Raw genomic sequence first — 15040 nt, 5'->3', positions numbered from 1 at the left:
TATTCTAGATAAGACAGAAAGTGTGTGTGTGTGTGTGTGTGTGTGTGTGTGTGTGTGTGTGTGTGTGTGTGTGTGTGTGTGTGTGTGTGTGTGTGTGTGGTGGAGACAGTCTGCTCCGAGTCGACTCCACTGTGACCCAAGTGTACACTCCTGGAGATATGCTATCTGCAAAGTAGGAGGCTGTCAGGAGTTCACGCTGCGTTCAGAGTGGGTGAACTTCCACTGTGGCAAGGAAGTGGACGCGGCGTGACCCGTGGCCTCGTCCGCCGTCCTTATTTATCCATTAAGAAATGAGAGTAAGACACACGCGCGTTTTGTTTATCAGCACCCTGCTTCAGATTCTCCCGAGCTCCTCATTACCCACCGGGGAGCTCTTCACTCTGCTTTAACTGCACTTAGCGCTCTCTGCAGGGGCACAGGTCCCGGAGATAATTTACTTGCTCAAGGGCAGCTACAGTGCAGCATGTGTGTGTGTGTGTGTGTGTGTGTGTGTGTGTGTGTGTGGGAGAAGGTTGCAACACATTCACATCGCAGCGCACGAATGTCTCACCGGCTATTAAAATTAAACTAGTCACTGATGGTGTCATGTGTAGGAGGGCTGACTTTCAACCGACTAGAATAAACTCATTGCCACCGTTACAGTTTCAGTGCTTTGAAACTACTTCATCTGTACTTTTGAAAGTGCACAACGAGTAGAAAGAGCAGCTGTTATTTGATTAATGAGCCGAGGCGTCCATCACTTAAGCAAAGCTAAATTCTCAGATTAACATATCTACAAGCGGCGCGTCATCACATCAAAGAGCATCAGAGAGAAGAGACGTCACTTTAAATTTGAGACGTTCCATATCTCGCCCCGACTAACACGGTCCTGAGCATCTCGCTCCTCTCTCCTCCGCTGTCAACTCCGCTCAAACCTCCTTCTCTATTGCATATTTGTCCTCTGCCGTTCTGGTTCCAAAATGCCTTTGGTCCTGGCTTTGGCTTTGGAGCGCGCACACACACGCACACGCACGCACACACACACACACACACACACACACACACACACACACACACACACACACACACACACACACACACGCGCACACGCGCACACGCGCACACACGTATCTGTTTTGAACGCACACATGGCGAGCACATATGCGCGCGACAATCTCCTGCACAGCACCTTGCTTCCTGTCTCCAGTGTTAAACCCAGATATCACCCTTAAGCTTATTTTATAGAGGGAAATAAAATAATAATCCTAAAAAACTCCATCCGTCGAGGATTTGTCTACCTGCGTGCAGACTTTACTTCTTTGTCCGGCCGACACCTTCCTCTCTTTGCCCTTGTCAAGATTTAAAGGGAAAAAAGAGCGAGGGAACAAAAAGTCAACGTCGGGGAGCGAAGCCATTTTTTCTGTCTCCACCCATAAGCTTCGTCCCCATTCTCCGGCTTTGCTCTTTTATTTCTCTATTGTGCTCGTCCCACTATTCTGCACTTATCTGTGCTTGGCTGAATGAACAGCTCAATTCGAAGGCATTACTATGCAGAGCGGAGGGCGCAAGGTAGGCTGGGGATGAGAGGAGGAGGACGCGGATGGAGAGGAGAAACTTGTGGATGCTGAAGACCGGTCTGACTAGTCGAGCGTTTAATTCCCTCTCCTCCGCAGTCAAATCATTAACCAGCAAACCAATGGGTAAATGGGAATGTGTGTGTGTCGGTGCGTGGTGTTTACGCGCTACCATTTACGACGCGCGCGCGCGTGTGTGTGTGTAAGTGTGAGGCAATTTAAGAGCTTAGACACTTTGACGTTTTGTTTAATCGAGAACTGAGGTAATTTACGGCAACAAAGGCCACGAAGTGCCCGCAGCAACTTTGGTTTCTTTTAGTCATAGAGTGTGTACATGCATTTATGGATTTGTGTGAGTTTGTGTCCTAAACTTTAAGGCTGCAGTGTTTAAAAGTTGACGCGCATGTGCGACGTACACGAAGCTACTTTTTGAAATTGACTGCAATATTCATCAAAAGCAAACAAGCGCACTTGGGAATCTTTAGTAGAAAATATTTACTCGCCTACTTTGTAATCCTGCGGGAGCGCGTGCGCCAATAGTTGGAGAATTGAAAAAAAACGGGATGATGAAGTTGAAAATAGGCGAAGTTCGGTAGAGAAAATCTTGGGCGAGAGTCAAAACGCTGCACAGCTGTCACGCGGCGTTAGCAATGCGCGAGATCAGTGGAGGGAAAGCAACGAGAGGAACACGGGAGAGCGGATATAATGAGGGGAGCGGGGCGCCAGGCAGAGGCTCGTCGGGCATTTGGAACAGCAGCGCTGCAGCCATTCAAGGAAGAACAAGCCAATCACTTTACTACAGCCGGGCAGCGAACAGCCCCGTGGGCCACACATGCATCGCTCCATGTAAACAAGACGCACATTAATGCGGGCACGCGCCGCCCGGCTCAGGTGCGCGTACACTAATTGCCTACTCGCTCGCCCTCGTCCCCGCTCCTTACTTACTTATTCTCCCTGGCTGCAGGTCTTCCATCTCCCGAATGTGCGTGTGTTGCGTGTGCGTTGCGTGTGTCGGTGAGCGTCTACCAGGGCGCGCGTCACACATAATTGTGATTGTCCGAGTGGTCGTCAGATCTCCAGATACAGAGACGACGGGCGAAAGCTATTTTCTGGCGTTTGCTCATTGCTGCCGGACCCCTTTGTTAGACCAGCCCAGTGTGTGTGTGTGTGTGTGTGTGTGTGTGTGTGTGTGTGTGTTCGTTCCATCCAAACAGAGGCAGGGGAAATCAGTCTGGCCTGGTCTGGTCTTTTGTTTTTATCGACAAGTGTGTGGGACAAAACAGAAGGACTGGGGAGAAATTCACTAGAGCCTCGTGGGTATAGTGTGGTTGTGTGTGTGTGTGTGTGTGTGTGTGTTGGCATTCGCCTTCAGTGTGCCAAGAATACTTAATGTTCAAAGAATCATGACTAAATTTCACCATCAATTTTTAAAGCGTTTTAAAGATGTGGAGAGTTGGAGTGAATGAAGTGTTACCAGGTGATCTCTCAGAGCAACGGTCCCCAACCTTTTTTCCGCCACAGACTGATTTACAGTAATGTCACAATATTTTCATGGACCGGTCTTTGAGACACAACTGTATTTTCTAAATATAGTAATAAACATAAATCCACTTTGTATGTATGTATATTAGCAGTGCCCTCATAACATCGTGTAACAGATGTAGGTGAGAAATGTGACCGAGGCAACTAAAATAAAACATTGTTCAGAATCAAACAACAGATACAACGGAGATAATGCAAGTATTTTTTCACGGCCCGGTTTTGATCCACGGACCGGAGGTTGGGGACCGCTGTGTTAGAGGACAGGACAAAGTAATCCACCAGTTATTAGGATCAACAAGTGTGTGTGTGTGTGTGTGTGTGTGTGTGTGTGTGTGTGTGTGTGTGTGTGTGTGTGTGTGTGTGTGTGTGTGTGTGTGTGTGTGTGTGTGTGTGTTTGTGAGTTCACGCTTCACCTGTGCTGCACCATAAAAAGCTTTTTGTCTTTTATCTGACATTGTTTTAGCTTCTTTTTTTTCCTGCAGTTCTGGATGAATTCTTGTAATTATTAAAACTATAAACCACAGAATGTGATTTAATTACTAATGATAGTGCTGCTCATTATGCTGTTTAATCACTATGCTTATTCTTCTCTGTTTTGCATGTAGACTAGCTTTTGATATTGCAGATATCATGGGGGATATCTCATTTCGCCACTTTTCCCTCCTTCTCGCTGCCCATTGTTCTCCGTTCTATTAAAGCGTGAACACTTGCACCCGACTGCAAATCCGCATGTTCCATTGTAACACTTGTCATTACAGCAGTTTAACAGCCTCTCACTGTGTGTTTATCCTGATTTCTGCAAATGAGAAGCTTTAAAATAGCATTCCATTAACATAGGTCGGCCTCCTTCATTTAATTTCCCGGCACCTTGTACAGTATTACAACCTATTGTGTGAGCTCCTCTTTAGCTTAATCCTTCATTAACTGCACTCACCTGCTGAAAGAAGATGGCGACAAAGGAGAATAGAATGTACTCTTTGCTCCACCTACTGTACATTATCAGTGAAAGATGAGAAACATGTCACACATGTCCCCTCTCTCTCTCTCTCTCTCTCTCTCTCTCCACAATAAAAAAGAAACAAATGGATCTGTAAAAGCAACACGTTAGCATCACACAACGGCCGATATTTTATCCTCTTACTGCAGTTCACTAAATTCTCAATGATGTGCAAAATATTCCTGGCACTGAATTCAATTCCATGCGCACACGTCCACGCATGCACAAAGACACACAGAACGGGGCCCATCACTCAGGCTGTGAACACTCGGCACCTCCGCTCACCAGGGACCAGCGCCGACAGAGCGAACGGCGGCGCCGCCGGAGCCCCACACGCGGCCAAAGGCCCGGCTCTTGGGCGCGCGCGTCTGCCGGCACTTTGCCGCTTCGCATGCGAGTGCACGTGTCTTTTGACATGATGTTTCGACTGCTTGTGAGTCACGGCTTCCCACGCACTCCACGCTGTGACACTGGTTTTAAAACCCATGAGGAACATTCGGAGAGAGGCGAGTTTTTATTCTGCAAAACGAGTTAAACGGGAAAAACGGTTTTTACTGTTGTGATGTCATAAAATCCTGATATTTAGACAGACAAGTCAAATGCATGGTTATTTTAGTGCGGTGTCTCAGAAACACCCAGAATACGCGTCATAAACTTTTCATAGCAGCCACTTAAGTCGAACCACAGGAGACGTCCATGATCCACCAAGGGCCGTCCTCTCGATCTATTTCAGCTCATCGTCCTCGTTATCCACACTCAGCAGTTTTTAATTTCCGCACAACTCTTATCTGGAATGAAGCGGAGTGACATTAAAGGGGCTGATGTTCAGGCTCCGTGAAGGCGCTGCGGCGAGCGAGATACGCAGCTGAAAGTTGGAGAGGACTCCACCCGTTTGGATGAAATGAAGTCATAACGTGAGCAGCGTGTTCCTCTGTGCTCTGACGAGTAACACTCTAACAGCTCAGCTCGCTGGATGCTGTTATCTGTGAGGCAAAGCCAAAGGCAGTGCAGGCCACGTGAACGCCCCTCGCCTGCTCACGCATGTACGTCAGGGTCAAAACAAGAGGCAGATACAGTACGCGTGCACACGCCCATCAAAAACCTCAGAGAGCTCCCACATCAATATCAAATGAGTGCTTCTCATTTCCCCGGCCTTAAATGGATCCGCTTTTATCCCCGTCCCAATCTGCCTCATCAGCTGGCACCACTTGCTGTTTGGGTGGGAGCTATCGATCACGCCCATCTGCGAACCCACTCCCTCGGCGGCGCCGCGGAAAGCGCCGGCCTGCCCGCGATGGCGTTCAATGCTGTGTAATGGACACCTAATGGTTCAACAGGTAAAAGCGAGGGAGCGATACGGCGACGTGCTCGTCTCGTTGTCGCCTCACGACAAGGCGATTGCCCGTCACTTGAAGACGGCGCTTCCCCGTAGAGGCGGCCAATTATCACACAGACAGACGGAATCGCTAATGCTGCTCATGCGGTCACTTCAATCACATAAAGGAATTGTTTTTTGAATACTGTGGAAATTATTTTTAGATAAGCTAATGAAAGGCTATTCAGATGGATGAGGCTTCTCTAGAGCACTTACTGGATGACAGCACTTACCTTGAGAGCACAGAGATTACTCAAATATTTCTGTTTACATATTTCACTTTGTCCAACTCCTAATATCATCATAAGGAGCTGATCCTTTATTTGCTTTCCCGCTCTCGCAAACATGCTTCAGTCGCACTCTTCGCTAAGTGGAGATAACTGTAACAGCATTCTTGGTGTGTGGGACTTTTTATATTTATAAAGCAGGGCCCGAGCGAAGGGAAGCGATAGCAGCACATGTGGGAAACATCTGGAGGAGCAGTCAATACCAGCCAAGTCCCTTTTTGCCAAACAAACAAGCTTTGATTCATCATAAATAAAACCTAATCAGCAAGACTTAGTATCATTTAAGTCCAGTTTCTGCAGAAAATAATAAAGATTTGAGGATCTTTTCATCACTCTTTAAAACTTGACTGTGTTTTCTTCCTCCCTTACTTTAACGATGCTCTCTGCTTTACTACTCTCTTTCTGGTCTTGCTTTAATGTGGATTTCTTCCCTCTGCCTCCACCTAATGTAAGCTCATGCTCCGCCAGAAGCCCAGAAAGTGGATGCAAATGTACAAGGCAGTTTATGTCTGCTCTTAATCAGATGCAAAACCGTGAAGGGCAATTTAAGTCTTACAGCTGCGAAAAGCAAGAGTTCAAAAAGTCAACATTGTTTTTTAATGTGGTTTCCTCATAAGTGACTGTGAAATACTGCAGGTAAATAAAGCTCCAATCCATCAAAAGGGAACAGTAGAGGTGGGAAATGAACACATTCAGTGTAGTAAATGTTTTGTTTTAGATTTCAGGGGACTCAGAACCTTGACTAATTAAATAAACCACATGCCTCAATGTTTTATTCAAGTCTTATTCAAGACACATTAATGTAGCAGCAGCCATGTTGTAGTGGAAGCTCCCGTTTATTTTCTCAAGTCTCAAGTCTTAATCCAAGCTATTAACTCGACTGATGTCTTTTTAACACGACTGAAACGACTCTGAGGGACGAAGTAACACCCAGACAAAGAAAAGTGAGACAAAGATGCGACTGACACACAACGGTGTAGAGAGACAGTTGCAGTCCAGCGGTGCATAAATCCAGGTGCATGATTTATCAGGGCACGCTCCGCGGCCTCCGAAACTGAATTAGTCCTCACCACCGAGACACACAGACTTCACCATTCATTTACCTGACAAACCACAGTCTAGCAGCTTCGCCCTCCTGAGGACGCGCGCACAAAAAGCGGCGAGGGCACGAGCACAATCAACACTCACACTTGCGCGCGAGCCTGAGCCTGCACATTTCAGCATCATTAGGTTCAGTTTATATACAGCCTGCAGCCGAGGGAGTGGAGCAAATCAAGTCGGGGCCCCTGCTGATGAGAGCCCAGCGTCACATCCCCGGCTCCTCGCACCTTCTGCCCCCGTTATAGCAAAGCTCCAGCGCTATTTCATCTCTAAATACCAGGACGCTCCAGCTGCTAAAATTGAAAAAAAGGTGATGATGAGGTTTCGTCAGATCCATCTAAGGGAAGGCTCCAAACCCCAAAACACCAAGATATCACAAAGGTGGATAGATTTTTACTCTCATTTTTTCTCATCCTTTTCAGAACATGCGTACTATGTATAGACATAGTTGTGTTTGTTGTGTTGGTGCTTTAAAGGACATTCACACCCTCCGTAGTCACACATTATGTTAAGAGCGAGAACAATTATGCGTGTGGTGTTTATCTACCAACTGGCGCCGCGCGTTGGGAGGCTCAGAGGTCGAGTGACACCATAGCAAGGTCAGCGAAGTGCATCCAAGTGCACATACTTGAGGAGTAAGCGAGTCCAATGCCACAGTGAAAAGTCTGACGATGCGAGTGGGAAGATTAGTGGACAATTTCATTTCAAGACTTTTTGTTTGCTTTAGAAGAATGTTTGAAGGTTAGCGTCTAGGACTGGCTTTGGAACATCCACTGCACTGTTGTATTATCACTTGTACTCTCGGTTCTGGAGGACTGAGCTGCAGAACAGTTTCTATTGAGCCGGGACTTTTGTTCCGTCGTACGCACAATCGCGGCGAATCCGCGGAGCAGCGTGATTTGTTCCGGGGAACGCGGTAAAAAGAGCGATTTGCGGCAGCTGCTGTGCTAGTTTATTACACACATGTATTACTGTCAACTGACTTGGTGTAAACTGACAAAGTGGGAGTGCACCTGCTGGCAGCGTGAGCCTCGGCGTGATCCTAAGACAATGTGTTAAAAGAAAATGTTAAGTTAATTGTGGCCTAATGTGGAAGGAAAAGCTTTTTTTTCTTTTTTTTTTTTTTTTACAAGGACTTAACTACACGCCACATTTATTTTTAATTGTTAGTGGTTTGGACTATTATTATTTCTCCTACCAGCCTCCTCTGTGCATCCTCCACTACGCTCTCTGTGCATCCTGGATGTAAAAAGCGCACTCCCACATACGCCAGCATCAACACACTGGCCTTAAAGGGAACGCTGCGCCTTCGGTTCGGCACTCAGAGGGTTAAGTCGTCATTTCAGCGGGTGAAGTTTAGCGGCGGCAGAGGGCTCCTCAGTGCAGGCTTTGTGCGTTCGGGGGGGATTTCTGGGTGACCCTCAGCCGGTGCTAAATGTGATTGAGCTGCATGTGATTGAACGGGCTGATTGCAGCGATGAGTGTGTGTGCGGAGCATTAAAGTGGCTCACCCACCGGCCCCTGTGATCAATAGCTGTGATAGCGCTAATATTATCACCACTGAGGTTCAAATGGACGCACGAGAGGTTTAAACTTAATTATCAAGCACGCTTGTGAAGTACAGTATGAGGTGTGTGTGCTTCATGTATGTGGTCCCTTTAAACAGGGCAGAGAGACAGAACAAATGGCCCTAGCTTTGCCTATTACTGCACTGGGGATTATTGATGGTACAGTACAGCACCGTATGTGCAGGTCTAAGGTTTTGGCACCGCAATTGTGTATATAGGCAATATTTGGAATTACACCAGTGATGTATTAAAAAGCAATATACATGTCATACATGCAGGTAAGACAGAAACAAAAGGCTGCTGTAGTTACAAAAACACCGGGGAGATGGATGTGTTTTGGAGTGTTTGTAGAAATATTAAAGGCTGTAAATCAGGCTTAATGGAAGCCGGGAAACACTTCTGAATTAATAATAATCTGCAAACAATTACAATGCAGCCCACAACAAAAACAGCTTCATTTACCTCCGACTGTAAAAGATCGATATTTGTCACTACAGTCAGTCCAAACAGCTGCAAAAGGGAGAATAATGATGAAGCTATTTGGGGCTCGACGAGGAGTTTAATACCCACAGGCAAAAATCCAAACATGCACAAACACTGTGCATGTGTGAACCACAGTTTTGCATTGTGCGACTGGTAAATTACATTACCCACGCGCTAAATCACCCAATGCTCGTGCGCTGGTGTCGGTGAGCGTGTGTGGAGCTTGTGTACCTTTCAAATAAGTTAGTTACACTCTATTTCATCAGGACATCTCACTGAGAGGGGCCTAAAAAGACATCACATATTCTGCGTTCACTGAAAGCAACCAGCTCACACACACACACACACACACACACACACACACACACACACACACACACACACACACACACACACACACACACACACACACACGCATGCACACATAAGGCCAAATTAATATGGGCAGAAACATGCAGTACTGTACGCTTGCAAATGTTCAAAGGGAGGAATGGGTCTTGCAGAATCCAGCAGCGTTAGAGGCGACGCTATAGACGCTATACGCTCCTAATAAAGCCGGTCAGTGAACGCCTCTTCAGACTTGTGTACCTGGACCGAGGATTGGTGTTGCAGGGTCAGCAGGGAATTTATGCAGAGTCAAAGAGGGCTGGAATGAGTCGGTGGTCTTTGTTTGCAACAAACTCCCTGAAATGAATAATTTTAACTGGATATTATGAGCCAAAAGTGGTTGATGAGACAGTGAATCAGACACACTGATGAATCATTTTACATGTTGGAGACAGGAGGTCACAAAGAGAAGAGCAAACGGGGCTGGTGTAGGTGGTGAAATCATCTGCTTGTGTCAGTGAGTCTGAATTTAATTTAGTACAACAAAACCAAACAAAACGTGTGTATGTTGCACAGAGAAGGAAAGAGAATAGTCTCCAATACCAAACTATTGTTTTGTCTATGACAACCAAGGATAATGCTTTATCACTGCAAGCTATAAAGCTTTAGCCGAGCATGAGTAAAGACCTCGTTCATTATTTAGGAGAAATTGATCTTCATAAATAGAACGCAGCTACCAGTTTAGAAATGCCATTAGAAATGCTTTATTCTTATTTAAAAAGCATATCTGCTATGCGTTTGCGTTAGCGAAGCCTCAACATGAACTCACGATCAAGCGCTGCCCGACCAAGATAATATTAGATAAATGAAATGAAAAAAGTGTGGTACAACCAGTGTAATAACATACAGTATGTCAGCCTTGAACGATTAGTGAAAGTGCAGATGTGCTTGATAATTAGAAAAAAAAATTCCACTGCACACTCGCTGCTTAGTAATATTTTCCCATGCACTAATTTTAGGAGTCAAGAGGCTCAACTTTGTTTCGAGGCTCATTCATCTGAACATTACGCTCACGGAGTGGTGATAAAAGGACGTGCTTCACATCATTTGTGCAGCTGCTACAAACAAAAAGCACTACTTCATTCACATACTGTACAGTGCAATCACACAACGCAGTAATTTGTAGTGAGAAATGAAAGATTTATGATACATATACAGTTTCCTTCACATGTTAAGCAAAACCCAGAGCCAAAATCTCATTGTTATGAGGCTCACTGCACTAATTACATGAAACATTCACTGTACCTCACTCTGATGCTAATTAATTAATGTGTGGCGTGTGTAGCTGTAACGATCTTCCACGGGAGATACTTGTCCCAAGAATCTGAGCTCAGCAATGCTCACGTCTGTCTACAAAGATGTTTGGCAGACGAGGCCCAGCGGAGGGGAGAGAAAAGAAAAGCGCATCCTGTCTGTGACGGTAAACATCCAAACAGCCTCCCCCTCCCTCCACGGCTCACATTTCTGCTGACTAGCCCGGCGTATCTGTTATTCATGACAGGGCTATTCCTCCGTCCTCCGCTCCTCGAGCTGAGAGCCCATCTGTTATCACCTGTAGCCCTCCGCCACAGAGCCGCCGTGAGTGGTGGGGGTCATTAACCCATTAGCTAATGATGGCGGATCATCAGATTGCCCGACTCAAGCGCTCGCTAACAGCGCAGTGATGGACGTCCGCTGGCGTGGAGGAGGAGACGCGGGCCGTCAGCGGCGAGAAGCGACATCTACGCAATGTCAGGGAAGGGGAGAACAAATGGCTGGCGCTCACACGCTGTTCCTACGCTGCGTTCTCTATCCAGACGCCGCTGGCGCCGGCGCTGGCTGAGATGTTGCGTTTGGTAAAAAATGAGGTAATTAGTTGATGAATATTTATGTGTAGCATGCTGCGACACTTTTCTGCCCACATGTGGTTTTCTGCTCTGGATTACACGAGGGTGCGACATAGCCTTCACATTTTAATAACGAGTAAAACGTTATATTCAGTGTCATTTAATTTCCTGTTTGAAGATCAGAGGAACTGTTTCTTCTTTTAACAAGACAATGCTGGGTCGTGCATTAATGCAAGTAGTAAACTAGCAAAATTAGAATAGTACACAAGGTGGCTGCACACACACACACACACACACACACACACACACACACACACACACACACACACACACACACACACACACACACACACACACACACACACACACACACACAGGTTCTCACCCAGATGTTGCCGTCCTGGTGGTACGGTTTCCAGTTCCTTCCTGTGTCGCTGTAAAGCAGGCGATACCGCGTCATCCAGTCCGAGCTGCTGTATCGGCCCTGCGTCGCGATGGCGCTGATCTGTTTCCTGGAGCCCAGGTCCACCTGCAGCCACTGGTAATGGTCGCTGTCCAGAGGTGACCACCCGCCGGCCCCTGCGCGGTTAGAGGCATTATTTAATGAGCGAAGTCAAGCGCTTCATTCATCACGTCAACCGTCCGTTGTTCACGCAGGCGCCGCCGCCCGCTGACCCTCGAGTCCAAGACGGGCAGAGGAGCAGCACGGCTCCACCGAAACGACATTTTACAAATAGATGTGCACTCACAAGGTTACAGTATGGACTGTTATTAATGGTCAGTGTCCAGCAGAGAGCAGCCGAGACGTTGGCTCCAGCAAAGACACAGGGATGCGTGGCAGTAATATTTCATTACGGTGGCGCAAACGCCACTAAAGAGATGTTTAACAAAGACGACAAGCGCAGTCTTCTCCGTCCATATAATTAATCACTATGACACTGCAGGCGCACACGCACGGCTTCTACAAAAATGGCATTAGCATTACATTAGCATGAATGTCATCCCAGGACGGACCCCTTATTAATACTGGTGCGTAAGATACTGTACACCGTTGCATCGCACGAATACCCGGAGAGTGCGCATAACTGCAGGTAATACTTCGCATTCCGAAGCCTGGATTCTAAAGTCCGGCGTGCGGAGAATGTGAGACAAGGAGATAAAATAATAAAATAAGATGAATTCAACAGACACACAATAGGCAACACGGCAACATATGTTCATTTGCAGCTCAGTCAGACACAAATCACTGACCGAACAAAGAGGTCGAAGTTCTGAGTACAATATTCCAAGTTAGTGAGGTATATATATACATATATAGGTGTTGGGAGGTAGCTACAGTATAATTATCATGTGTGCATGCAATTATTGGAATGGGTTTGCTCAGGCAGCTTAGAATAGATTAAGTTTTTCATATTTCAGGTTAAATATGTGCTTTACAGACTGTATTTGTCCTTCAGGTGGGTGGTCCTATAAGACCGTACGTCAAAATATAGCAGAAATCCAGGATAGTTTATATCTATATACTTTTTTACTCACTGCAAGAATAATTTATATTTAGACATAATGTTCAAGTTGAACGTTTACAATCTCTGACAGCGAGAAGATGAACTAAAGTTGGAGAGATTCAGGCCAAGTGAATTTTACTTGGAAAAAAGTCCCTGACTCTGAAAGTCTGAAGTAGGAACAACTTTTCACTGCTGTTTCCCCCCACGGCTGCAGTTTTGACTGCTGAAACAAATGGCCGTGCTTCCTCCACATGCAGACGGTGGCAGGCAACGTCTTTGTTTTTCCCTAAAAACCTCACGGCTGCGCCTTCATTAGCAGTTAAAGGCTCATGTGTCCTCCACAAGCATCCCCCCCTGACACCCCCCACCCCCCACCCCCAAGTTGGTGCCTGCCTAAGTCGGGGCCAAATTCCCCTGGATTTTGCAGGTTAAATGAGCCTTCGGTTAATTGGGCAGAAACAAAGAGCAAGGCAACTGGCAGACAGAAGGGAAAGAACACGTTGGACAGGATCCCACTGACCTGATTTTATCGCATAAAAAAAAAGAAGAGGAGAAAAAACACAAGGCGCGGTGCCAACGCTCCACTGTATGTAGGCTAGTGTGAAAATGCATGAAACATCTACACGAGAGTGTGTAAAATACTGTAGATTTACACACACACACACACACACCAGAGATGTGTCACAGCAAACAGCCACACCTGTGACAGGGGACTACTGTGAAATGATTATCGAGAAGAGTGGGTGGTGGATGGACTGCAGACTGGCCATGTCACGGCCGTCTCCTTTGATTCTCTGTGATGGATTTTTTTTTTCCTCTAAAGGACAAAAACACAGATAAGAAAGTGACAAGCTGAAAGCACAAGCGACGGAGAGTTACTGATTTAGAAATGACAGGGGGGGGGGGGGAGAGAGACACACAGAAACACAGGGACACAACAGCAGATAGGAGACAGTAAGACTAAGGCGACACAATGCAGTGGGAGAAGAGCACTAAGCGGAGTGGAGGGGCCACGGGAGATGATAGTCATATGATAAAATGGAGGGTGAGGCCGTTTGTGATGTATCCCCCCCTTGACAAAAATCCTATATCTTATCCAATTACAGAGCCATTACACTCCAGCCCTGGCCCTGACAGATAGCCAGCGCTGTATCAGTGGAAACGTCAATACCTCAAAAAACCCGTTGCAGCTAAGCCATTCCCCTAGGGGGATAAAACACTATCAAATGGAGGGAGTAGGGGTGAGGAAGGGATGGGGGGTAAGGAATTGGGTCTGGGAGGGGCGGGCGGAGGTAAGTAAACAGACGGGAGAAATAACGATTAAGGAAGCAAGCTGAGCGGATAATGACCACGATAGCGTGAAGCTTAGAAAACGATGGGACAGTGGGGTGTTAGCAGAGACAACGAGAAGGTGTGTGTGGTGGCACCGGTGGGAGGCGAGGGGGGGCTGACGGCACAGGGGAGGGGGAGGGAGAAATGGAAACAAGGGAGAGTTAGGGAGATGGATGAGGTGAAGATGAGAGGGAGTGATGAGAGGATTTTATGGCTCCGCTACCGGAGCGGCCGGAGATAAGATAGCACGGGGATGGGATAAAGGGAAGGAGAGGACGAAGCAATGTAGTTATGGCAAAGAAGGTGACAGATGAGCACAGATGTGAAGGAGGGGGGGGCGGATATGAATGAGAAACTTGAGAGTTAAACTGCGGGTGAGTTCAAATGACACTGAAAAGAAAGAAAAGATTGGAAAAGTTACGGGTGGAGTTCAGGACAATAGAAGAGACGAGAGCTGAGAATGAGATTTTTTTGAATATATGTGCAAAGTATGAGCTGAGCTACAATGGCGGCGCGTCTGCAGGACTGTGTGTCAGTGTGAGCTCATCAAAAAGTTAAGCCAGCGATGATTTGTGGCTCCATTTCAAACTTACGCCAGAGACGCACAAGTTTTCTGGTTTTGACTGGTGGTGCTGCGCCTCGCAAGGAATCTTGGGAAATCCGAGCCATCCCAGCTGTCACCGGGCGAGCGACGCTTTGTGCCGCATCACCGCTTGAGCGACAGCGTTTCTGAATAAGTGCTTCCCAGAGCCTGAGCCTCACTTTAGGGGGGTGAGTTAAAGAACAAGGTGACGGCGCAGGTAAAGGGGTTGGAGGGGAAGGATGGAGGAGAAGGCATGTTGGGGTTACGGGGTTAACGCAGGGAACAGATGGGAGCGAGCGAGACGGGGAGATTAAAAAAAGTCCGGGGAGACGCAAAAGGTTCAAAAGATCGCGAAAGTGATGGCAAGCGTTTGAGTAAGATGGACTTTAAAGCGGCAACAATGAGACAAGAGAGCTTTAGGCGGAACGGTTTAATGTTAGAGGTCAGAGGAGGAACAGGGGACGCGGAAAATGGCAAAGGAGCAGGATGGGCAGATGTTGT

The 15040-nt window shown here is 46.9% G+C and overlaps 1 protein-coding gene across 3 annotated transcripts in view; it reads right to left on the bottom strand.

The window, feature by feature from the left end:
- Nucleotides 1-15040, bottom strand: part of cntnap2a (contactin associated protein 2a) — a 191365-nt gene that overhangs the window by 96030 nt on the left and 80295 nt on the right. For all 3 annotated transcript variants that reach the window (XM_029147356.3, XM_055508675.1, XM_029147355.3), the window contains exon 3: nucleotides 11505-11698. In XM_029147356.3, coding sequence (XP_029003189.1) covers nucleotides 11505-11698 — 194 coding nt within the window. The remainder of the gene's footprint in view (nucleotides 1-11504; nucleotides 11699-15040) is intronic.

Source organism: Betta splendens, chromosome 4 (genome assembly GCF_900634795.4).
Source record: "Betta splendens chromosome 4, fBetSpl5.4, whole genome shotgun sequence".
Classification (NCBI taxonomy): domain Eukaryota; kingdom Metazoa; phylum Chordata; class Actinopteri; order Anabantiformes; family Osphronemidae; genus Betta; species Betta splendens.
This window is presented reverse-complemented; position numbering and strand designations above follow the sequence as displayed.